The sequence below is a fragment of the Coregonus clupeaformis genome, chromosome 1, assembly GCF_020615455.1.
Source record: "Coregonus clupeaformis isolate EN_2021a chromosome 1, ASM2061545v1, whole genome shotgun sequence".
NCBI lineage: Eukaryota > Metazoa > Chordata > Actinopteri > Salmoniformes > Salmonidae > Coregonus > Coregonus clupeaformis.
In genome coordinates this window covers 97360560-97387842 of record NC_059192.1, presented here as the reverse complement: position 1 = coordinate 97387842, position 27283 = coordinate 97360560, and the positions used below count along the sequence as shown (strand labels likewise).

The following is a 27283-nucleotide window of genomic DNA, read 5'->3' as shown; positions in this document are numbered from 1 at the left end:
CGGTGGAAAGTCCAAACCAGGTCTCCCCCATGCACATTCCCCCCGAATATGCCGATTTGTCTCTCGCCTTCTGTAAAAAGAAGGCGACTCAATTACCACCCCATCGACGGGGGGATTGTGCGATAAATCTCCAGGTAGACGCAGCACTTCCCAGGAGTCACGTGTATCCTCTGTCACAGGAGGAGACGGCGGCTATGGAAACATATGTCTCAGAATCTCTGGGACAGGGATACATTTGGCCTTCCACTTCACCTGCCTCCTCAAGTTTCTTTTTTGTGAAGAAGGATGGAGGTTTACGCCCGTGCATTGACTATTGGGGTATAAATCAGATCACGGTGAAGTACAGTTACCCGTTGCCTCTCATAGCCAGTGGGACCGAGTCATTGCACGGGGTGCGCTTCTTCACAAAACTGGATCTCAGGAGCGCGTACAACCTGGTGCGTATCCGGGAGGGGGATGAGTGGAAGACAGCATTTAGTACCACCTCTGGGCACTATGAGTACCTCGTCATGCCGTATGGGTTGATGAATGCTCCATCAGTCTTCCAATCCTTTGTAGACAAGATCTACAGGGACCTGCATGGACAGGGTGTAGTGGTGTATATAGATGACATTCTCATATACTCCGCTACACGCGCCGAGCATGTGTCCCTGGTGCGCAAGGTGCTTGGTCAACTGTTGGAGCATGACCTGTACGTCAAGGCTGAGAAATGTATGTTCTTCTAACAGTCCATCTCCTTCCTAGGGTACAGCCTGTCCGCGTCAGGGGTGGAGATGGAGAATGACCGCATTTCAGCCGTGCGTAATTGGCAGACTCCAACCACGGTAAAGGTGCAGCGGTTCTTAGGGTTTGCCAACTACTACCGGAGGTTTATCCGGGGCTTTGGTCAGGTAGCGGCTCCCATTACCTCCTTGCTGAAGGGGGGGCCGGTGTGACTGCAGTGGTCAGCTGGAGTGGACAGGGCTTTTGGTCACCTGAAGGCTCTGTTTACCTCGGCTCCCGTGCTGGCTCATCCGGATCCCTCCTTAGCATTCATAGTAGAGGTGGACGCGTCCGAGGCTGGGATAGGAGCTGTGCTGTCTCAGCGCTCGGGTATGCCACCAAAGCTCCGCCCCTGTGCTTTCTTTTTGAAGAAGCTCAGCCAGGCGGAGCGAAACTATGATGTGGGGGACCGGGAGCTGTTAGCTGTTGTCAAGGGTCTGAAGGCGTGGAGACATTGGCTTGAGGGGGCTAATCACCCTTTCCTCATTTGGACTGACCACCGCAATCTGGAGTACATCCGGGCGGCGAGGAGACTGAACCTTCGCCAGTCAAGGTGGGCCATGTTTTTCACCCATTTTGTTTTCACCCTATCCTACAGACCAGGTTCCCAGAACGCTAAGGCAGACACACTGTCCCGGTTGTATGACACAGAGGAGCGGTCCACGGATCCCACTCCCATACTTCCGGCTTCTTGCCTGGTGGCACCGCTTGTATGGGAGGTTGACGCGGACATCAAGCGGGCGTTACGTACGGAGCCCACTCCCACCCAGTGTCCGGTTGGGCGTCTGTACGTTCCGTTCGATGTCCGCGATTGATTGATCTGTTGGGCTCACACGTCACCCTCCTCTGGTCATCCTGGCATCGGTAGGACAGTGCGCTGTCTTAGCTAAAGTGGGCCACCAGTACTTCCCACTAAGGATGTGAGGGTTTACGTTTCCTCCTGCTCGGTGTGCGCCCAGTGAAAGGCACCTACACACCTACCCAGAGGGAAATTACAATCCCTACCCGTTCCACAATGGCCGTGGTCACACCTATCGGTGGACTTCGTGACGGATCTTCCTCCGTCACAAGGTAACACCACGGTCCTGGTCGTTGTGGATCGGTTTTCTAAGTCCTGCCGTCTCCTTCCTTTGCCCGGTCTCCCTACGGCCCTACAGACTGCGGAGGCTCTGTTTACCCACGTCTTCCGGCACTACGGGGTGCCTGAGGATATAGTGTCTGATCGGGGTCCCCAGTTCACATTTAGGGTCTGGAGGGCGTTCATGGAATGTCTGGGGGTCTCGGTCAGCCTGACCTCAGGGTTTCACCCCGAGAGTAATGGGCAGGTGGAGAGAGTAAACCAGGATGTGGGTAGGTTTCTGCGGTCCTATTGCCAGTACCAGCCTGGGGAGTGGGCGGTTTTCATTCCCTGGTCAGAGATGGTCCAAAACTCCCTCCGCCACTCCTCCACTAACATGTCTCCATTTCAGTGTGTACTAGGGTATCAGTCGGTCCTGGCACCGTGGCATCAGAGCCAGGTCGAGGCACCTGCGGTGGATGAATGGTTTCGGCGCTCAGAGGAGATCTGGGACGCTGCCCATGTGCGCCTGCAACGGGCCATCAGGCGACAGAAGGCGAGCACCGACCGCCACCACAGCGAGGCCCCGGTGTATGCACCGGGGGACCGGGTCTGGCTCTCGACACAAAACCTGCCCCTTCGCCTGCCCTGCCGGAAGCGGTTTGTGGTGCCATTTAAAGTCCTGAGGAGACTGAACGAGGTTTGTTATAGGTTACAGCTCCCCCTTGATTAACGTATTAACACCTCGTTCCATGTGTCTCTCCTCAGGCCGGTGGTGGCTGGTCCGCTCCAGCAGTCTGAGGTACAGGAGGTTCCTCCTCCCCCGCTGGACATCGAGGGGGCCCCGGCGTATACTGTGCGAGCCATCAAGGACTCAAGGCGTCAGGCGAGGGGCCTTCAGTACCTCGTGGAGTGGGAGGGGTACGGCCGGAGGAGAGATGCTGGGTGCCGGTGGAAGACATCCTGGACCCTTCCTTACTGCAGGAATTTCACAGTCTCCACCCGGATCGTCCTGCGCCTCGTCCCCCCCCCTTGACGCGCTGCTGGAGGTGCGCGTCAAGGGGGGGGGTACTGTCACGACTTCCGCCGAAGTTGGTGCCTCTCCTTGTGGGGGCGGCTATCGGCGGTTGTCGTCACCGGCTTTCTAGCTGCCACCGATCTACGTTTCTGTTTTCCATTTGTTTTGTTTGTATTGTACACACCTGGTTCCCATCACGTTAATTTGTTTCCCTATTTAACCCTCTGGTTCCCTCATGGTGTTGTGCGTGATTGTTCTTTGTTTGGTGTTTATACTGCTGTGAGCTGATGTATTTCCCTGCGTGGAAATTAGATTTGTTGTTTTTCGAGTAAAGTTTGTCTATTACTCAGTTCTGTGTCCTGCGCCTGACTCCGTCCTACCGCTGCACACTGACACCTGACACATATATATATATATACACACACACACACACACACAACAGTATGTGGACACCACTCCCTTCAAATTAGTTGATTTGGCTATTTCAGCCATACCCGTTGCTGACAGGTGTATAAAATGCTAGAGCTTTTATTGTGAAGTGGAAACGTCTAGGAGCAACAACAGCTCAGCCGCGAAGTGGTAGGCCACACAAGCTCACAGAACGAGACCGCCGAGTGCTGAAGCGTGTAACGTGTAAAAATCGTCTGTCCTCGGTTGCAACACTCACTACCGAGTTCCAAATTGCCTGTGGAAGCAATGTCAGCACAATAACTGTTTGTCGGGAGCTTCATGAAATGGGTTTCCATGGCCGAGCAGCCGCACACAAGCCTAATATCACCATGTGCAATGCCAAGCGTCGGCTGGAGTGTTGTAAAGCTCGCCTCCATTGGTTCGGGCTAGGCCCTTTAGTTCCAGTGAAGGGAAATCTTAACGCTACAGCATACAATGACATTCTAGACGATTCTGTGCTTCCAACATTGTGGCAACAGTTTGGGGAAGGCCCTTTCCTGTTTCAGCATGACAATGCTCCTGTGCACAAAGTGAGGTCCATACAGAAATGGTTTGTCGAGATTGGTGTGGAAGAACTAGACTGGCCTGCACAGAGCCCTGACCTCAACCCCATCGAACACCTTTGGGATGAATTGGAACGCCGACTGCAAGCCAGGCCTAATCGCCCAACATCAGTGCCCGACTCACTAATGCTTGTGGAAGCAAATCCCCGCAGCAATGTTCCAACATCTAGTGGAAGGCCTTCCCAGAAGAGTGGAGGCTGTTATAGCAGCAAAGGGGGGACCAACTCCATATTAATGCCCATGATTTTGGAATGAGATGTTGGACAAGCAGGTGTCCACATACTTTTGGTCATGTAGTGTATGTTCTGTAGAATACGACACGTGTGTGCGCAAACACAAACACACAGTTGAAATAAGCAACAAGACAATGTCAGGTTTTCTTAATAAAAATAATTCATTTCAGGACAACATATAAATAAGTATTGAAATGCACAGTACAGATAATATTTGATATTAATAAATACTGAACAAACAAAACAAAGCTTTTCATACAATACCCTATTATTGACAGGCTACACAAAAATGTCTCACAACTTTTGCATGTTTTGTTAGAACTGCGTGTTTATGTGTAACATTGGAATGTCCCTATGCATGTCAAGGAAAGTCCCAGAGCAGCTTATTAAGTATTGTGCAGTATGTAGTGGTCTGAATGGGGTGGAGACCAATAACATAACCAAAGAGCTGACAACTAATTACCCTTATATTATATTATGTGTATCATCTGATCTATATCTAGGCTGCCATAAGGCTAATCGACAAAATTCATTTTTAACAGATGTCAGATCAGCATATTGAACAGATGTCATATATGCATATTGAACAGATGTCAGATCTGCATATTGAACAGATGTCAGATCTGCATATTGAACAGATGTCAGATATGCATATTGAACAGATGTCAGATATGCATATTGAAAAGATGTCAGATATGCATATTTTGAACAGACGTCAGATATGCATATTGAACAGACGTCAGATATGCATATTGAACAGACGTTAGATATGTATATTGAACAGACTTAGTTAAGAGGTCAAATCAATGCTTTGTAGATGATGGCACGTTTTTTTGGCAGGAAGGAAATATCAGTTAAAATATGTAGGTTTAAAAGACGAAAACACAGGAATGTCAGTTTGATATCAAACAGAGTAGTGGAGTGAGGCATCGTGTGAGCAGAGCAGATTTCAGCAAACAGATGTCAGCAGAGCCCCTACGATGAAGAGGTACTATACTGCAGGCCAGGTTCTACGGGTGGAGAGGTATTTTACTGCAGGCTGGAGCCTACCAGCTCTGAGTAGCTAAGAGCACTGTCTGCCATGCCACAGCTACAAGGTATGAACCAAGCCAAGGGCTATGTTGCTCTTTTTCCCACAGGTGTGTTTGTTAACATTCTCCCTCCCTCCTCTGAATGAGGTGTTGAGCTCTACAGGGATTTCTCCTGCCTTTATGTTCTCCTTCCTCTGAATGAGGTGTTGAGCTCTACAGGGATTTCTCCTGCCTTTATGTTCTCCTTCCTCTGAATGAGGTGTTGAGATCTACAGGGATTTCTCCTGCCTTTATTTTCTCCCTCCTCTGAATGAGGTGTTGAGCTCTACAGGGATTTCTCCTGCCTTTATGTTCTCCCTCCTCTGAATGAGGTGTTGAGCTCTACAGGGATTTCTCCTGCCTTTATGTTCTCCCTCCTCTGAATGAGGTGTTGAGCTCTACAGGGATTTCTCCTGCCTTTATGTTCTCCCTCCTCTGAATGAGGTGTTGAGCTCTACAGGGATTTCTCCTGCCTTTATGTTCTCCCTCCTCTGAATGAGGTGTTGAGCTCTACAGGGATTTCTCCTGCCTTTATGTTCTCCCTCCTCTGAATGAGGTGTTGAGCTCTACAGGGATTTCTCCTGCCTTTATGTTCTCCCTCCTCTGAATGAGGTGTTGAGCTCTACAGGGATTTCTCCTGCCTTTATGTTCTCCTTCCTCTGAATGAGGTGTTGAGCTCTACAGGGATTTCTCCTGCCTTTATGTTCTCCTTCCTCTGAATGAGGTGTTGAGATCTACAGGGATTTCTCCTGCCTTTATTTTCTCCCTCCTCTGAATGAGGTGTTGAGCTCTACAGGGATTTCTCCTGCCTTTATGTTCTCCTTCCTCTGAATGAGGTGTTGAGCTCTACAGGGATTTCTCCTGCCTTTATGTTCTCCCTCCTCTGAATGAGGTGTTGAGCTCTACAGGGATTTCTCCTGCCTTTATGTTCTCCCTCCTCTGAATGAGGTGTTGAGCTCTACAGGGATTTCTCCTGCCTTTATGTTCTCCCTCCTCTGAATGAGGTGTTGAGCTCTACAGGGATTTCTCCTGCCTTTATGTTCTCCCTCCTCTGAATGAGGTGTTGAGCTCTACAGGGATTTCTCCTGCCTTTATGTTCTCCCTCCTCTGAATGAGGTGTTGAGCTCTACAGGGATTTCTCCTGCCTTTATGTTCTCCCTCCTCTGAATGAGGTGTTGAGCTCTACAGGGATTTCTCCTGCCTTTATGTTCTCCTTCCTCTGAATGAGGTGTTGAGCTCTACAGGGATTTATCCTGCCTTTATGTTCTCCCTCCTCTGAATGAGGTGTTGAGCTCTACAGGGATTTCTCCTGCCTTTATGTTCTCCTTCCTCTGAATGAGGTGTTGAGCTCTACAGGGATTTCTCCTGCCTTTATGTTCTCCCTCCTCTGAATGAGGTGTTGAGCTCTACAGGGATTTCTCCTGCCTTTATGTTCTCCTTCCTTACCTACAAACACACACTCCTTTCCTCACTGGCAATCCCCTTGGACGAGATCAACTGAACTCTGCTCTCATGTCCTCTATAAGTAAGTCATTAACTAGGAGTCTGTGTGAAGGTAATTGCCCAGCATTAACACATATAGAACATACTGTAACGTGGTACAACTCTCAGGCCAAGTGCTAACTTGGATTTCTACAGTACAGATACAAAAAGTGGGCAACAGCGAACAAGAACACAACAGCATCTGTACTGCTAGCAGACATCTATGTGGCGGTGGGAGAGGTTGAATATGATTGAGTTTTTACTACTGTTTTCTCTGTCATGTCACAGAACCTCTATGTTTGACTTCTGTTCAAGTAGCACCATTCAGTACTTACGGGTCCTTCCCACTCGCAATCACTCAGATACTGTACATTAGCTGTCTAGGTAGGTACAGTTTGAGACTGTAACTACTCCTGTTTAAACCATATTTCTACTAACCAAACTCTCATTTTGGAAGTGCGTGATGGCTTTGGCACAACTTTGCACTTGTGAGAACTTTGGTCGATGAGGTTCTTAAACAAAAGCTGCAGTTTATCACATTATTGTGTTGGTAGCTAGCTGCTTGATAGATAATTCCTTGGCCATATTATTAAGCAGCTTACGTATTGCGCTTTTTTCAAGATACAATCAGCAGTCCAGCATGATTCATCCTGTACACGTTGTCCATTGTCTGACACGTATACCTCACCTTTCATCCTGTACACCTGTGATAATAATAATTGCACTAAGAGGTATTCTGCTGGCCATTTCTACTGCCCCTGCTCTTTGCTCTTCATGAGCGCATGTTAAAACGGGCTTCTGGCCTTAGGGTCACTAGTTTCAGAGATGCATTGACTAGCATGGTGGCACGGCCGTTTTAATCTTCCCCAAACCTTTGGGCTCACCCCCTGTAGATCTGCTTAAAGTATTCACATTCGTTACAGTAGCCTTGCTTCTCTATGTTGGCATAGTGGTCACAGCCTTGGGTTTTACAGCGCTGCTTCGTCATCTCTTTAGGTGCCCCTGCCCTCTCCCTGCGGCTCTCTCTCTGCCCCCGCGTGGCCCGGCACTCTGGACACAGGTCTGTGCACCCGGGGGAGATGTTACTGCAGCCACTCCGCCTGCACGTTGCCTGGGTATGGGTCTGTCTGGGTCTGTCTGGTTCTGGTTTAGCAGTTCGCTGCAGATAGAGAAAAACAAAGAGAACGTTGTCACTTGTGGAAGCAAATCATTCTATCTGATCGAAGTTGTATTACACTCTAAAAACTGTAAAAAATCATTTGCAATTCAAGATGTAGTGTACAGCCACTGGGCCCTGGGTGAGAGGGAGGGAGACACTCACCATGACCAGTGGAGGGGAGTGGGCGCCAGGAACTCTGGTAGCAGTCTGGTTGAACCTGGAGCTCTGCTCCTTTAAGTAGCACTCGTTACAGTAGCCCTCCATCATGGTCTTGTCCATGGCCCCACAGCCCGGGCGCTGACAGCGCAAAGCATTCTGGAAGCCTGCCTCTGACGCGTAGCGACTCTGGATTGGAGCAGGGGGAGGAGGAGGGGTCGCCACTGGAGGAAATAAACCCAGAGAAACCACATGTCAAACTCACATATGACCACACACAATATCAACTATTCTTGAGATTCCAGTAAATTTGCAGCTTTTCCAGTTCTGTCTGGTGTAAACAGACAGAACTAGTTTCACGTTGTTTCTAAGTATACTGACATAAGTAGACCAAGAGAAGACATGACAGCTGTGGGTTTTGATGTGGCCTGATTCCTTTACATTCAATCTATATATTTTGCTGGGAAATTATAAGAAAAGCATTTCTTGTTAAAATGACTAAGAACAAGCGTCTGGTTAGACTTACGGTGGTTGGTCTGATAGTAAACATAGCAGATGGTGCAGAATCCCAGCTTCTGTTGAGTCCCGAAGAACTGGCATCCCGACCTCATACAGGGCTGGCCCGGGGGCACCTGCCAGGTGAGGCCTGGCATGTGGCTGTTGAGTGCCGAGGTGCCCGAGCGCTCAGATTCCCTGGGCTGGGGCTGGGTCCATAACGACCCAGAAGAGGCCTCTTTCCTGGCTGCTGCTGGCGGCTGGGGCTGCTCGCCCCTCTCTGTGGCAGTGTTCTGGAGGCAGGGAGGGCACAGGCCGTTAAATATCCTGAAGGCCTCCTGGTGGCACACGCTGCACCTCTCCGTCTCCTGCTCCCGTCCTGCATCCCACTGTGGCCAGCTGGGGTGGGCAGGCAGGGGGAGGCCCTTGGGGTTGCCTGCTGGGGGTCCGGAGAGGCCAGCAGTAGCAGCAGCGGGTGCATTCTGCCAGGTGTTAAAGCAGTGTTCACACAGACCATTGTGCTCCACCCTGAGGGTGAAATCGCAGCCAGGCTTCTTGCACTTCATGGCGTGGGTTTCACTGTAAAGGCTGAGGCTGGGTGCCGTGGGCGGGGGAGGGACGGAGAGCGGGCTGGATAACACCGCCCGGCAGCCAGGGGGACTGGTCCGTACTTTACTACTACACTCCGGCTCACACGCCTGACCACCGCCTTTCGTAGGGGCGGCCTCTATCCCCCCGTTGGGCTGGCCTTGGCGTTTCTCAAAGCACTCGTGGCAGTGTGGCTGGGTGTCCACAGAGACGTAGAAGGTGCACCGTGGGGTGGCACAGCGGATCTCGATGAGGGACAGCTGGGACACGGAGAAGGGGGGTGGTCTATGGGGCTGGGCGGCCCACAGTTGGTCCTTGTCCTCCTGCCAGCGCTTATACTCGTGGTTGACCAACTGGAGGTAGTCCTCCATCAGGTTCATGTCCTCAGGCAGATTCCCTTCATCCAGCCTGGGAAAGGCAACACACAACACACTCAATACTACTGATAGGATAATTATAAACCTCTTGGCCAGGCCGCCATGTCGTCAATAATGACAATTGGTTCTCAACTTGACCCACCCTAATAAATAAAGTAAATCAAATTAAAGTATTATTTTGCCACAAACATACTTTTTCCTAAACAGATTTGTATTGTGCTTTTTAAACACTGCTTTACACCCTGATCTCTATAGTTCTCCATGCCTCTAGTGTGCCACCCACCTGGCAGCGTTGATGATGCGTGTGGTGTTGTTGCCCAGTCCGATGACAGGGATCTCCATCAGCATCAGGTAGTCCTTCAGAAGCCTCTCCTTCTGCGTCTGCTCCTTCTCCATAAGGAAGTGCACCTTGAGCCCCTCAAAGCCCCCGCGGCCCGGGATGATCAGTGGCACTGCTCGGATCTCTGGGGCACACAGTCATAATGATGATACACAGCAGGTAGTATATAGCTAGCACCTTTCTGGGACCCAATGACACTGTACACCAAAACAGCACAAGAAATGACCCAATTTAGTAAGATGTGGAAGGTAGGTCACATTCACCCTCATCCTACAAGCACTCCTCAACACAATAATCTATCAATGACGGTTACTTTACACACCTGGGCCACTGTCTTTGATGGTGATGAGGGGGGCAAAGTGCTGGGAGTCATAGCCGAGCACTATGGGGTACTTGTAGCACTCCCCTGGAGGCCAGTGCAGAGGCAGGTAGATGCCCCCCACGTTGAGGGGGGAGAAGGAGGAGCAGGACTTCATGCTGCGTAGCACCTGGTCTGTAAGGATACAGCCATGAGTTAGTCACTGAACACAATACAGCACACTGACTGCTTCTACTGCTATAGTAGACAGACCTACAGACAGACCGCACGCTGACTCCTTCTGCTGCTATAGTAGACAGACCTACAGACAGACCGCACACTGACTGCTTCTACTGCTATAGTAGACAGACCTACAGACAGACCGCACACTGACTCCTTCTGCTGCTATAGTAGACAGACCTACAGACAGACCGCACACTGACTGCTTCTACTGCTATAGTAGACAGACCTACAGACAGACCGCACACTGACTGCTTCTACTGCTATAGTAGACAGACCTACAGACAGACAGCACACTGACTGCTTCTACTGCTATAGTAGACAGACCTACAGACAGACCGCACACTGACTGCTTCTACTGCTATAGTAGACAGACCTACAGACAGACCGCACACTGACTGCTTCTACTGCTATAGTAGACAGACCTACAGACAGACAGCATACTGACTTCAGAAACTGCATACACGTCTGGGTTTAAACTTCTGATGAACTGAGTGATGAGAGGCTCCATTGAGAAAGGCTGTACCTGCGATGACGATGATGGGCCTGCGGAGGATGTTGGAGAGGATAAAGATGTGCATATCCTCCAGGGAGTCAAACTGCAGCCCGTTGCAGCTGGATACAGGCGATGCCATTTTGATGATCTTCTCCCATTCCTCCTCCCAATTCTGACAGAAGAATAATCAATTAAACCACTTTGGCTGCAATAAACATCATGATACTACTAACAGGTGATCCTACTAACAGACCTGGGTGATCCTACTAAAAGGTGATACTACTAACAGACCTGGGTGATACAACTAACAGACCTGGGTGATACAACTAACAGGTGATACTACTAACAGACCTGGGTGATACTACTAACAGACCTGGGTGATGCTACTAACAGACCTGGGCGATACAACTAACAGACCTGGGTGATACTACTAACAGACATGGGTGATAATACTAACAGACCAGGGTGATACTACTAACAGGTGATACTACTAACAGACCTGGTTGATACTACTAAAAGACCTGGGTGATACTACTAAAAGACCTGTGTGATACTAGTAACAGACCTGGGTGATACAACTAACAGACCTGGGTGATACAACTAACAGGTGATACTACTAACAGACCTGGGTGATACTACTAACAGACCTGGGTGATGCTACTAACAGACCTGGGCGATACAACTAACAGACCTGGGTGATACTACTAACAGACATGGGTGATAATACTAACAGACCAGGGTGATACTACTAACAGGTGATACTACTAACAGACCTGGGTGATACAACTAACAGACCTGGGTGATACAACTAACAGACCTGGGTGATACAACTAACAGACCTGGGTGATACTACTAAAATACCTGGGTGATACTACTAACAGACCTGGGTGATACTACCAACAGACCTGGGTGATACTACCAACATACCTGGGTGATACTACTAACAGACCAGGGTGATACTACTAACAGATCTGGGTGATACTAACAGCTGATACTACTAACAGACCTGGGTGATACTACTAACAGACCTGGGTGATCCTACTAACAGACCTGGGTGATACTACTAACAGACCAGGGTGATACTACTAACAGACCAGGGTGATACTACTAACAGGTGATACTACTGATAGACCTGGGTGATACTACTAACAGACAATACTACTAACAGGTGATACTACTAACAGACCTGGGTGATCCTACTAACAGACCTGGGTGATCCTACTAACAGACCTGGGTGATAATACTAACAGACCTGGGTGATACTACTAACAGACCTGGGTGATACTACTAACAGACCTGGGTGATCCTACTAACAGGTGATACTACTAACAGACCTGGGTGATACAACTAGCAGACCTGGGTGATACTACTAACAGACCTGGGTGATACTACTAACAGGTGATATTACTAACAGACCTGGGTGATACTACTAACAGACCTGGGTGATACTACTAACAGACCTGGGTGATACTACTAACAGACCTGGGTGAAGCTACTAACAGGTGATACTACTAACAGGTGATACTACTAAAAGACCTGGGTGATACTACTAACAGACCTGGGTGATACTACTAACAGACCTGGGTGATACTACTAACAGACCTGGGTGATACAACTAACAGACCTGGGTGATACAACTAACAGACCTGGGTGATACTACTAACAGACCTGGGTGATACTACTAACAGGTGATACTACTAACAGACCTGGGTGATACTACTAACAGACCTGGGTGATACTACTAACAGACCTGGGTGATACTACTAACAGACCTGGGTGATACTACTAACAGGTGATACTACTAACAGACCTGGGTGATACTACTAAAATACCTGGGTGATACTACTAACAGACCTGGGTGATACTACCAACAGACCTTGATGATACAACTAACAGGTGATACTACTGATAGACCTGGGTGATACTACTAACAGATCTGGGTGATACTAACAGCTGATACTACTAACAGACCTGGGTGATACTACTAACAGACCTGGGTGATACTACTAAAAGACCTGGGTGATACTACTAACAGACCTGGGTGATACAACTAACAGACCTGGGTGATACAACTAACAGACCTGGTTGATACTACTAACAGACCTGGGTGATACTACTAACAGGTGATACTACTAACAGACCTGGGTGATACTACTAAAATACCTGGGTGATACTACTAACAGACCTGGGTGATACTACCAACAGACCTGGGTGATACTACCAACAGACCTGGGTGATACTACTAACAGGTGATACTACTAACAGACCTGGGTGATACTACTAACGGGTGATACTACTAACAGACCTGGGTGATACTACTAACAGATCTGGGTGATACTAACAGCTGATACTACTAACAGACCTGGGTGATACTACTAACAGACCTGGGTGATACTAACAGGTGATACTACTTACAGACCTGGGTGATACTACTAACAGATCTGGGTGATACTAACAGCTGATACTACTAACAGACCTGGGTGATACTACTAACAGGCCTGGGTGATACTACTAACAGACCAGGGTGATACTACTAACAGACCAGGGTGATACTACAAACAGACCTGGGTGATACTACTAACAGACCTGGGTGATACTACTAACAGGTGATACTACTAACAGACCTGGGTGATACAACTAACAGGTGATACTACTGATATACCTGGGTGATACTACTAACATACAATACTACTAACAGGTGATACTACTAACAGACCTGGGTGATATTACTAACAGACCTGGGTGATAATACTAACAGACCTGGGTGATACTACTAACATACCTGGGTGATACTACTAACAGACCTGGGTGATACTACTAACAGGTGATACTACTAATAGACCTGGGTGATACTACTAACTGACAATACTACTAACAGGTGATACTACTAACATACAATACTACTATCAGGTGATACTACTACCAGACCTGGGTGATACTACTAACAGACAATACTACTAACATACCTGGGTGATACTACTAACATACCTGGGTGATACTACTAACAGACATGGGTGATCCTACTAACAGGTGATACTACTAACAGACCTGGGTGATACTACTAACAGGTGATACTAGTAACAGGTGATACTACTAACAGGTGATACTACTAATAGACCTGGGTGATACTACTAACAGGTGATACTACTAACATACCTGGGTGATACTACTAACAGGTGATACTAGTAACAGGTGATACTACTAACAGGTGATACTACTTACAGACCTGGGTGATACTACTAACAGATCTGGGTGATACTAACAGCTGATACTACTAACAGACCTGGGTGATACTACTAACAGACCTGGGTGATCCTACTAACAGACCTGGGTGATACTACTAACAGACCAGGGTGATACTACTAACATACCTGGGTGATACTACTAACAGACCTGGGTGATACTACTAACAGGTGATACTACTAACAGACCTGGGTGATACAACTAACAGGTGATACTACTGATAGACCTGGGTGATACTACTAACAGACAATACTACTAACAGGTGACACTACTAACAGACCTGGGTGATACTACTAACATACCTGGGTGATACTACTAACAGACCTGGGTGATACTACTAACAGGTGATACTACTAACAGACCTGGGTGATACTACTAACATACCTGGGTGATACTACTAACAGGTGATACTACTAAAAGACCTGGGTGATACTACTAACAGACCTGGGTGATACTACTAACAGGTGATACTACTAACATGTGATACTACTAATAGACCTGGGTGATACTACTAACTGACAATACTACTAACAGGTGATACTACTAACAGACATGAGTGATCCTACTAACAGGTGATACTACTAACATACAATACTACTAAAATACAATACTACTAACAGGTGATACTACTACCAGACCTGGGTGATACTACTAACAGACAATACTACTACAATACCTGGGTGATACTACTAACATACCTGGGTGATACTACTAACATACCTGGGTGATACTACTAACAGGTGATACTACTAACAGGTTATACTACTAACAGACATGGGTGATCTTACTAACAGGTGATACTACTAACAGACCTGGGTGATACTACTAACAGGTGATACTAGTAACAGGTGATACTACTAACAGACCTGGGTGATACTACTAACAGGTGATACTACTAACAGACCTGGGTGATACTACTAACAGACAATACTACTAAAAGGTGATACTAGTAACAGGTAATACTACTAACAGGTGATACTACTAATAGACCTGGGTGATACTACTAACAGACAATACTACTAAAAGGTGATACTAGTAACAGACATGGGTCATATTAATACAATAAGTCAAACACTTTCAAATAGTTGGTTTGCACTTGATTTAGTTTGCCTGGTCCCCAAAGTGTTAACTCCAAACTAAATCAAGCACACATCTTACTACACTTTCCAAGTATTTGACATTATGTACTTTGGCCCAGGTCTGCTATAGTAACACCATCCTGGTCGTAGAGGAGGTCTGCTATAGTAACACCATCCTGGTCGTAGAGAAGGTCTGCTATAGTAACACCATCCTGGTCGTAGAGGAGGTCTGCTATAGTAACACCATCCTGGTCATAGAGGAGGTCTGCTATAGTAACACCATCCTGGTCATAGAGGAGGTCTGCTATAGTAACACCATCCTGGTCATAGAGGAGGTCTGCTGTAGTAACACCATCCTGGTCATAGAGGAGGTCTGCTATAGTAACACCATCCTGGTCGTAGAGGAGGTCTGCTATAGTAACACCATCCTGGTCATAGAGGTGGTCTGGTATAGTAACACCATCCTGGTCATAGAGGTGGTCTGGTATAGTAACACCATCCTGGTCGTAGAGGGGGCCTCCGTTCCTCACCATGGTGCTGTAACGCAGGCCAGTCTGGGTGAACTCCTGAGACTGCAGCAGCTCTGTCTGGAAACGGGCTCTAAAGTTGCCCGTGTCGGTCTCCTTGAGCACGCCGTGCAAGGCCTTCCTCAGGACCAGGTCTGTGTCCTGCACCCCCAGCATGTACTGAGAGGCAGCATGGAGAAGACAGTTCCCATCTCCTGCAACACAGACACAGCCATGACATATGGGGGTAGATATTACATATAGGTGTAGGATCTTAATTTGATCACTCTTTTGTTGCTGAGAATGTATTATGTTCACGCATTCAAACTTTGTAGAGTTCCATCTGGTTTGATCCAGGCATGTACAGTGGAGGTTAAGTTTATCTACAGTGCTGTTACTAATACAACTCTTTACTATGATTCTGTGTTTATGTGAAATACAAACTGCCCATCCTCACAACACCACAGGTAAGACTGCGAGTCATTAACGGCAAAACTATCCATCGCAGACAAAGACCTGTATCGCTTTAAGAAAAAGGTGTAAAAGGAGAGAGGGGATTTCCAGAGCAGCTCTTCAGGCGTCCGTTATATCTGACCACCATTCATCACCTTACAGAGGAAATATAAAACGTTTGATATCACAGACTATCAGCACTGTTGCTTTGTGTGGTGTACTTTAATCGCTTTCCATGTGTTGTCTTCTTCTATGGTTGTCATCATGCCATACAACATGGCTAAAACAGACTGGACCACTAGGCCAATGACACATACAGTATTGGTTTAAACTCTAACTGTAGTTTAATTAGGAAGTCAAATGGTCCCTTGGCACGTTAACACTGAAACAACCTAAACTAAATAAGAGAATGAAAGAACAGCCTTCAGTGATGACTGGAGTACTGGAGAGGGTGACAGATGCGCTAAATGAGTAAATCAGGTAAAGTTGCGTTTGCAGGTTTTAATCCAAGTTTAAGAAATCAATGATAAACCGTCTGGCAGACAAACCATTGGAATTTTATGTTGACTCTTATTGCAGGGCGGCGGGTCTTTTTGTCATTGTAACAAAATGGGCCTAAAGCGTTTGAAATACCCTGCTGCCTGCCACACTAAAGAGAGGAATTTCCCTGATTGTGGTTCTCTGTGACTAAGTGCCGTGAAGCTGCCATTTGACTCTTTCTTCCCCTTGTCAGCTACTTCAGAGACATCCGAGACATGTGGCACTGGACATTCCAGAGGGGCGGCGCTTGGCTCGGCTGGAATGCTTTCTCTTTACGAGCTTTACCGACAACCAATAGTGGTCTCATTTTTGTGTGGGATTATCTATTTTTACATTTACACCCGCATATTTATTTACCTAAAAGTAGAAGTTCTGAATTCTGACACTGAACACGTTCTACCTTCCTCTTTTTGACTTCCGCCATGTTGAAAACACCAGTCTGGGTCTGTAGAGGTGGACACCATGTTGAAAACACCAGTCTGGGTCTGTAGAGGTGGACACCATGTTGAAAACACCAGTCTGGGTCTGTAGAGGTGGACACCATGTTGAAAACACCAGTCTGGGTCTGTAGAGGTGGACACCATGTTGAAAACACCAGTCTGGGTCTATAGAGCTGGACAACGTGTTGAAAACACCAGTAGAGGTGAACACAGTGTTGAAAACACCAGTAGAGGTGGCCACAATGTTGAAAACACCAGTAGAGGTGGTCACAGTGTTGAATACACCAGTAGAGGTGGACAGCGTGTTGAATACACCAGTCTGGGTCTGTAGAGGTGGACACCATGTTGAATACACCAGTCTGGGTCTGTAGAGGTGGACACCGTCGTGAATATACCAGTCTGGGTCTGTAGAGGTGGACAGCGTGTTGAAAACACCAGTAGAGGTGGACACCATGTTGAATACACCAGTCTGGGTCTGTAGAGGTGGACACCATGTTGAATACACCAGTCTGGGTCTATAGAGCTGGACAACGTGTTGAAAACACCAGTAGAGGTGAACACAGTGTTGAAAACACCAGTAGAGGTGGACACTGTTGAAAACACCAGTAGAGGTGGACACTGTGTTGAAAACACCAGTAGAGGTGGACACTGTGTTGAAAACACCAGTAGAGGTGGACACTGTGTTGAAAACACCAGTAGAGGTGGACACTGTGTTGAATACACCAGTAGAGGTGGACAACGTGTTGAATACACCAGTAGAGGTGGACAGCATGTTGAATACACCAGTAGAGGTGGACAGCGTGTTGAATACACCAGTAGAGGTGGACACTGTTGAACACACCAGTAGAGGTGGACACTGTTGAAAACACCAGTAGAGGTGGACACTGTTGAAAACACCAGTAGAGGTGGACAGCGTGTTGAATACATATGTAGAGGTGGACACAGTGTTGAATACACCAGTAGAGGTGGACACAGTGTTGGATACACCAGTAGAGGTGGACAGCGTGTTGAATACACCAGTTGAGGTGAACACTGTTGAAAACACCAGTAGAGGTGGACACAGTGTTGAATACACCAGTAGAGGTGGACACAGTGTTGAATACACCAGTAGAGGTGGACAGCATGTTGAAAACACCAGCAGAGGTGGACAGCGTGTTGAATACACCAGTAGAGGTGAACACTGTTGAAAACACCAGTAGAGGTGAACACTGTGTTGAAAACACCAGTAGAGGTGGACACCATGTTGAAAACACCAGTAGAGGTGGACACCATGTTGAAAACACCAGTAGAGGTGGACAGCGTGTTGAATACACCAGTAGAGGTGAACACAGTGTTGAATACACCAGTAGAGGTGGACAGCGTGTTGAATACACCAGTAGAGGTGAACACTGTTGAAAACACCAGTAGAGGTGGACACTGTTGAAAACATCAGTAGAGGTGGACACTGTTGAAAACACCAGTAGAGGTGGACAGCGTGTTGAATACACCAGTAGAGGTGGACAGCGTGTTGAATATACCAGTAGAGGTGGACAGCGTGTTGAATACACCAGTAGAGGTGAACACAATGTTGAATACACCAGTAGAGGTGGACAGCGTGTTGAATACACCAGTAGAGGTGGACAGCGTGTTGAATACACCAGTAGAGGTGGACACTGTTGAACACACCAGTAGAGGTGGACACTGTTGAAAACATCAGTAGAGGTGGACACTGTTGAAAACACCAGTAGAGGTGGACACTGTTGAAAACACCAGTAGAGGTGGACACTGTTGAAAACACCAGTAGAGGTGGACACAGTGTTGAATACACCAGTAGAGGTGGACACAGTGTTGAAAACACCAGTAGAGGTGGACAGCGTGTTGAATACACCAGTAGAGGTGAACACAGTGTTGAATACACCAGTAGAGGTGGACACTGTTGAACACACCAGTAGAGGTGGACACTGTTGAACACACCAGTAGAGGTGGACACTGTTGAACACACCAGTAGAGGTGGACACTGTTGAAAAGACCTGTAGAGATGGACACTGTTGAAAAGACCTGTAGAGGTGGACACTGTTGAAAACACCAGTAGAGGTGGACACTGTTGAAAACACCAGTAGAGGTGGACACTGTTGAAAACACCAGTAGAGGTGGACACTGTTGAAAACACCAGTAGAGGTGGACACTGTTGAAAACACCAGTGGAGGTGGACAGCGTGTTGAATACACCAGTAGAGGTGGACACTGTTGAATACACCAGTAGAGGTGGACACTGTTGAAAACACCAGTAGAGGTGGACACTGTTGAAAAAACCAGTAGAGGTGGACACTGTTGAAAACACCAGTAGAGGTGGACACTGTTGAAAACACCAGTAGAGGTGGACAGCGTTTTGAATACACCAGTAGAGGTGGACAGCGTGTTGAATACACCAGTAGAGGTAGACACAGTGTTGAATACACCAGTAGAGGTGAACACTGTTGAATACACCAGTAGAGATGGACAGCGTGTTGAATACACCAGTAGAGGTGAACACAGTGTTGAATACACCAGTAGAGGTGGACAGCATGTTGAATACATCAGTAGGAGGTGGACAGCGTGTTGAATACACCAGTAGAGGTGGACACTGTTGAACACACCAGTAGAGGTGGACACTGTTGAACACACCAGTAGAGGTGGACACTGTTGAACACACCAGTAGAGGTGGACACTGTTGAAAAGACCTGTAGAGCTGGACACTGTTGAAAACACCAGTAGAGGTGGACAGCGTGTTGAATACACCAGTAGAGGTGGACACTGTTGAATACACCAGTAGAGGTGGACACTGTTGAAAACACCAGTAGAGGTGGACACTGTTGAAAAAACCAGTAGAGGTGGACACTGTTGAAAACACCAGTAGAGGTGGACACTGTTGAAAACACCAGTAGAGGTGGACACTGTTGAAAACACCAGTAGAGGTGGACACTGTTGAAAACACCAGTAGAGGTGGACAGCGTTTTGAATACACCAGTAGAGGTGGACAGCGTGTTGAATACACCAGTAGAGGTAGACACAGTGTTGAATACACCAGTAGAGGTGAACACTGTTGAATACACCAGTAGAGATGGACAGCGTGTTGAATACACCAGTAGAGGTGAACACAGTGTTGAATACACCAGTAGAGGTGGACAGCGTGTTGAATACACCAGTAGAGGTGGACACTGTTGAAAACACCAGTAGAGGTGGACACTGTTGAAAACACCAGTAGAGGTGGACACTGTTGAAAACACCAGTAGAGGTGAACACTGTTGAAAACACCAGTAGTGGTGGACACTGTTGAAAACACCAGTAGAGGTGGACACTGTTGAAAACACCAGTAGAGGTGGACAGCGTGTTGAAAACACCAGTAGAGGTGGACACTGTTGAAAACACCAGTAGAGGTGGACACTGTTGAAAACACCAGTAGAGGTGGACACTGTTGATTACACCAGTAGAGGTGGACACTGTTGAACACACCAGTAGAGGTGGACACTGTTGAAAACACCAGTAGAGGTGGACAGCGTGTTGAATACACCAGTAGAGGTGGACACAGTGTTGAATACACCAGTAGAGGTGAACACTGTTGAATACACCAGTAGAGATGGACAGCGTGTTGAATACACCAGTAGAGGTGAACACAGTGTTGAATACACCAGTAGAGGTGGACACTGTTGAACACACCAGTAGAGGTGGACACTGTTGAAAACACCAGTAGAGGTGGACACTGTTGAAAACATCAGTAGAGGTGGACACTGTTGAAAACACCAGTAGAGGTGGACACTGTTGAAAACACCAGTAGAGGTGGACACTGTTGAACACACCAGTAGAGGTGGACACTGTTGAAAACATCAGTAGAGGTGGACACTGTTGAAAACACCAGTAGAGGTGGACAGCGTGTTGAATACACCAGTAGAGGTGGACAGCGTGTTGAATACACCAGTAGAGGTGGACACTGTTGAAAACACCAGTAGAGGTGGACAGCGTGTTGAAAACACCAGTAGAGGTGGACACTGTTGAAAACACCAGTAGAGGTGGACAGCGTGTTGAATACACCAGTAGAGGTGGACAGCGTGTTGAATACACCAGTAGAGGTGGACACTATGTTGCGATAAGTGAAACACTGTTTTTACATAGTGTATGTACTCAAATACTATACCTTTGTAATGTGTATCACTACCATACCCTTGTAATATGTGCATTACTATTAAAACTATGTAATATGTATTATAACTATGTGATATCTATTATAACTATGTAATATGTACATCACTATTATAACTATGTAATATGCACATTAGTATTATAACTATGTAATATGTACATTACTGTTAGTACACGGGCCCCGTGTAGCTCAGTTGGTAGAGCATGGCGCTTGCAACGCCAGGGTTGTGGGTTCGATTCCCACGGGGGGCCAGTATAAAAACAACAACAACAAAAAACATGTATGCACTCACTAACTGTAAGTCGCTCTGGATAAGAGCGTCTGCTAAATTACTAAAATGTAAAATGTATTATAACTATGTAATATGTACATTCGTTTTATAACTATGTAATATGTACATTACTATTATAACTATGTAATATATACATTACTATTATAACTATGTAATATGTATTATAACTATGTAATAGCTACATTACTATTATAACTATGTAATATGTACATTACTATTATAACTATGTAATAGCTACATTACTATTATAACTATGTAATAGGTATTACAACTATGTAATATGTACATTACTATTATAACTATGTAATATTTATTATAACTATGTAATATGTACATTAGTATTATAACTATGTAATAGCTACATTACTATTATAACTATGTAATATGTACATTACTATTATAACTATGTAATAGGTATTACAATTATGTAATATGTACATTAGTATTATAACTATGTAATAGCTACATTACTATTATAACTATGTAATATGTACATTACTATAATAACTATGTAATAAAATTAGAAAAAGTAACATGAAAGAAATAGTATGTTTTTCAACTATTCTTTCAACAATTTGAGGTATGGATTGGAGCAATAGCTTTCCGTCAGTAAAGGGAACATTCCACCCGAGCAACAACAAACTTCCGCTCAGCTCACTTTGATCATGTTCCATCTGGAGGTTGAATCATACTGTACAAAACACACATTTCTCCTAAAAACACACTATGCTTGTTGTGTTGTCAGAATCCTCATATGTATACTGAACAAAAATATAAACGCAACATGCAACAATTTCAAAGATTTTACTGAGTTACAGATCATATAAGGAAATCAGTCAATTGAAATAAATTCATTAGGCCCTAATCTACGGTTCTCACATGACTGGGAATACAGATATGCATCTGTTGGTCACAGATACCTTAAGAAAAAGGTAGGTGTGTGGATCAGAAAACCAGTCAGTATCTGGTGTGACCACCATTTGCCTCATGCAGCGCGACACATCTCCTTCGCATAGAGTTAATCAAGCTGTTGATTGTGGCCTGTGGAATGTTGTCCCACTCCTCTTCAATGGCTGTGTGAAGTTGCTGGATTTTGGCGGGAACTGGAACACGCTGTCGTACATGTCGATCCAGAGCATCCCAAACATGCTCAATGGGTGACATGTCTGGTGAGTATGCAGGCCATGGAAGAACTGGGACATTTTCAGCTTCCAGGAATTGTGTACAGATCCTTGCGACATGGGGCCATGCATTATCATGCTGAAACATGAGGTGATGGTGGCGGATGAATGGCACGACAATGGGCTTCAGGATCTCGTCACGGTACCACGATAAAATGCAATTGTGTTCATTGTCCGTAGCTTATGCCTGCCCATACCATAACCCCACCGCCACCATGGGGCACTCTGTTCACAACGTTGACATCAGCAAACTGCTCGCCCACACAACGCCATACACGTGGTCTGCGGTTGTGAGGCCGGTTGGACGTACTGCCAAATCCTCTAAAACCACATTGGAGGCGGCTTATGACAGAGAAATTAACATTTAATTATCTGGCAACAGCTCTGGTGGACATTCCTGCAGTCAACATGCTAATTGCACGCTCCCTCAAAACTTAAGACATCTGTGGCATTGTGTTGTGTGACAAAACTGTATATTTTATTGTCCCCAACACAAGGTGCACCTGTCCTCCTCTACCTCTCCTGTCCTCCTCTACCTCTCCTGTCCTCCTCTACCTTTCCTGTCCTCTCCTCCTCTACCTCTCCTGTCCTCCTCTACCTCTCCTGTCCTCTCCTCCTATACCTCTCCTGTCCTCTACCTCTCCTGTCCTCCTCTACCTCTCCTGTCCTCCTCTACCTCTCCTGTCCTCTCCTCCTCTACCTCTCCTCTCCTCCTCCTCCTCCTCTCCTCTCCTCCTCTACCTCTCCTTCTCTACCCTCCTCCTCTACCTCTCCTCTCCTCCTCCTCCTCTACCTCTCCTCCTCTACCTCTCCTTCTCTACCCTCCTCCTCTACCTCTCCTCTCCTCCTCTACCTCTCCTCTCCTCCTCTACCTCTCCTTATTCACCAGTCACCTGATGCAATGGATTCATTCCAGTGAGTCAGCAGCCAGCCAGCCAGCAACAGACAGAGTGGTCCTCCTCAGTCTGAAAGTTATGGCTGCGGTGTCATTCATAGGAGAGGCTACTACATACCATTATTTCCCAAATCAAGGCCTAGCTTGGCCCTCCAGAGACCTCTATGAGGAAATTCCACCCACTCAATAGGAAGGAAATATGTATCATGTCAAGGGTCTTTCTGGATTGGATTTACAGGAAGACAGACTTCTCTTATCATTATAATTTTACTGGAAATACTGTAGTTTCAACATTTAGGGAAAAGACAATAGCCTTTCATTCACGTTACATGTACTGTTACTATGTTGTGACAGCATTAAAATGGCAAAGGTTCAAGATGTCTATTCCACAGGTGATAAGATATTACCCTCAATAAGAGAAACTAACAAGCCTAATAACCTGGTTATATCTCCACTTGACAATAACATTCCATCTTTGCAATGATTCAATGAAATGACATGATTGACATGGTAACTCACCCACGTGTGAGTCAAGACAGGTGGGGGTGTTTGCTGTATGATTTGTGAATAAAGGTCCAACTCACTTAGCTACTTATTGAGAGAAGGGGTATACCCAAACCTCCACTGCAAGGTATGAATCAAAGCAGACAGAAACTGAACACTACAGAGTTTGAATGTGTCAACAGAATAAACTCAGTCAACATGGTCTTTAGAACAGTGGAGGGGAAATTATCAATATGACATCATATCATTTCTGCTTTGGGATGTCCCATAATTACCCTAGACGTCATGATTTACAAATACTGTACTGTAAATCTGCAGAGCCATGTTAGGTACCAGTCAAATCAAGAGCTGCTAATGGTCATTCTAAAAGTGAAACAAATCTCACCATTATAATTTATCGTAATGTGTGAGTACCAGTGTTTCCCCTACATTCTATTTCTGCAGAGACGTGCTTTTAAATAGATAGTCGTTGGCTCAATGACTGGGAGTCTATGGGAACAGCTAGCGTGTCGTTGCGCTAACGCTAGAAGCAATGCAATGCCCCCCCCCCCAAGTTACTCTGCCACCGCTGCTGAGAAAATAATCTTCAGTGTCAGGGTATTTTAACCTACTCCCTTCCTACTAAAACTACCAACAAGGGGAACAGAAACCCAAACCAAACTAATACATTACCATTGGTCCTCAGTGGTACCATTTTCTTGACCTCGCGGCACCAGTTGAGCTTCTTCTCCTGCTCTAGGGAGCTCTGCATGGCCCTGTCCAAGATGGCCGCCTGGATGACCTGTTGGAAGGCCTGAGGGAACTGGCTCATGCGGATCATCTCCAGGGTGTACCGGTGCATGCCCCGCAGGTGGTGCATCAGGCCTCCACTGCCTGCCGGCTTCACCACATCGTTGGGCACCCGCTCCCGGATCTTGACCGCTTTCAGCAGGTTACTCACAAAGAGGAACTTGGGCAGGAAATTCTGTCCCTGGGACATGGTGTTCACCAGATGTAACGTGTACCAATGCAGAACTGAAGAGAAGGAAAACAGATAGTTGTTGGTTGGTTTCATTGGCTGCACATGGTTCTGATCACTGGACTATATGGGCCACTTCTAATACTAGACAAAGTGGGGATAATGACTAAAGACAAACAAGAAAGCTTTTGTGTTATTTTCCGAGTTAGAATTTCCCAACAACCTCTGTTGCCCCAATGGGACTGAGGCACATGACACCCTCTACAAACGGATGGTGATTTTTTTAGACCCAAAGCCAAAGGACAGCTGCTAGTTAAGAAGAAGAAAAAAAAAGGCCCACTCACAACCGCCATCACAGAAAAGTAATGCTTCGGTAATACTGGCAATGATTGATGCATAATAATTGCACAGAATGGAACTATTAAAAACCCTTACAGTTCTTTCCATTTGTCAAAATGGAGGACATTTGAAACAGGAACTCATATAACATAACAATACGCTGTTATGATCTTATTGAAGTGGTACCTACCTACAAAGTGATAAAATAAGATATATACACTGTATATTATGGGCACCGTATACAGTGACAACAAACCAATTCAAACATCCTTCATCAATTACAGTATAGCCTACCTTGAAGGCGCATAATGTAATTGTAGAAGAACCTCTAAATATCTATGTAAAAAGGAGACTGTCGCTCTTTCAATATTGGCAGACTTTGGTCAGAGCACCACAATGGTGAGCGCTGCGGTTGACACAAAAGACAGTAACATGAGTTCATTCCTCTGACAGCAACGGTTGAAACAATGTAACATTGCATCGCGAGTATTGTCATAAACATAGTTACAATGTAACATGAATTATTAATTCCATATTTAATTGCTTGAGGGTGACGTGTTCGTAAACAATGGCGCCCACCGACGTGCGCAACCTCGGTCTGTGTCCCCAGAAACACAACAATGCAACGACTTATAGTAGATAGATTTCAAATGCTAAAACGAAAGGGAGTTCCAATTATTGGTAGAGAAACATATAAAATATGAATGAATATTACCTGTGCAATTTGTCGGTACTAAGACTACCAACAAAGCCCTAAGGATGCTCCGGGTAGTCCTCTGCCACTTCAATCAGGGTAACCGCAGCAGTCCACACAGCGCCATTCAGCCTTCTTCACAATCAATTATATATTTTGGTATGTTTACTCTATAGGCTGTCAAAGCATAGAACACGTCCTCCAACTTAATGTAGCTAATGTAGACTGCGGAAAAGCCCAGGCAGGCTAAGGGGATTTCCAGTGTTAGGGACTTTCCACTTATCTCTCACAACCTTCAGACGCAGTTACATCTCACACACATAGGGGGTGTCTGAGCAAAGCGCCATTAGGCTACGTTCTACTGGTCGTGTTGGTGACGAATAGCGCACTGAAATTCATTGTCCCACCTACTGTGCACAAAGGAGGCGCGTCAGTGAGCACAAAGAGGGAGCGTCATTTTATTACTCTTATGAGACAGCCAGCCCAATAATAAATAATTACGTTGGAATGAGATAAATCATAAATCTGACCTAAATCCTGACTCAGATTCATGAGTAAAATGTAGGCTTTAGCCTACATACCCTTGTCTTATTATGAGATAAATGTAATTCCACAATTCTACGCATTACCATGAATAGAATGGAATGGAATGGAATGTATTGTCCATTTGGTTAGAATGGCTGCTGGTCCGCCTCTCTAACCCCTCTAACATAGTTACATGTTTGTTACATGTGGGTAGGCCTACAGTAATTAAGATTAAGATTAAAATCTCTTTATTGGTCAATTGCACTCAAGGTCAAACCAACATTTTTACTTCTGTTTTTAACCCAACACTTCGAAAGACACACATACATACATATCCAGGTTTTTGGAGAGGTAAATACAGTGTAGGAAGGTGAAGCATACTGTAGTTACATAATTACACATATACAGCATGCACTTAACCATTTGCAAACAAATGTATATGGAAATTACTGATTCACCTAAAATAATACTTTACATTTACCAGACGCTCTTATCCAGAGCGACTTACAGTTAGTGAGTGCATACATTTTCAAACTGGCCCCCTGTGGGAATCGAACCCACAACCCTGGTGTTGCAAGCACCATGCTCTACCAACTGAGTTACACGGGTGATGGGGTTTACCCACAATTAATTTGAGTTTATTAACAAATCTAATCCATATAAAGGATACGTGTAATTACCCATAACCTCATGTC

The 27283-nt window shown here is 46.0% G+C and overlaps 1 protein-coding gene across 1 annotated transcript; it reads right to left on the bottom strand.

Moving 5' to 3' along the window:
• Positions 1–5243: 5243 nt before the first annotated feature.
• Positions 5244–26356, bottom strand: LOC121578069 (tumor necrosis factor alpha-induced protein 3). The gene is made up of 9 exons (XM_041892160.1): positions 26085–26356; positions 24745–25086; positions 15637–15827; positions 10815–10956; positions 10073–10243; positions 9694–9874; positions 8477–9441; positions 7957–8174; positions 5244–7794 (listed from the first exon to the last, which is right to left on the bottom strand). The coding sequence occupies exons 2-9, from the start codon at positions 25049–25051 to the stop codon at positions 7516–7518; spliced, it is 2454 nt and encodes an 817-aa protein (XP_041748094.1). The 5' UTR covers positions 25052–25086; positions 26085–26356; the 3' UTR covers positions 5244–7515.
• Between the last annotated feature and the right edge of the window lie 927 nt (positions 26357–27283).

Excerpts from the sequence above, each read along its gene's own strand:
- LOC121578069 (XM_041892160.1), bottom strand. The coding sequence starts at position 25,051 with ATGTCCCAGGGACAGAATTTCCTGCCCAAGTTCCTCTTTGTGAGTAAC. Across the intron at positions 10,957-15,636 it reads GCCTGCGTTACAGCACCATG|AATTGGGAGGAGGAATGGGA; the intron begins GTGAGGAACGGA and ends TTCTTCTGTCAG. Across the intron at positions 10,244-10,814 it reads GCCCATCATCGTCATCGCAG|ACCAGGTGCTACGCAGCATG; the intron begins GTACAGCCTTTC and ends GTATCCTTACAG.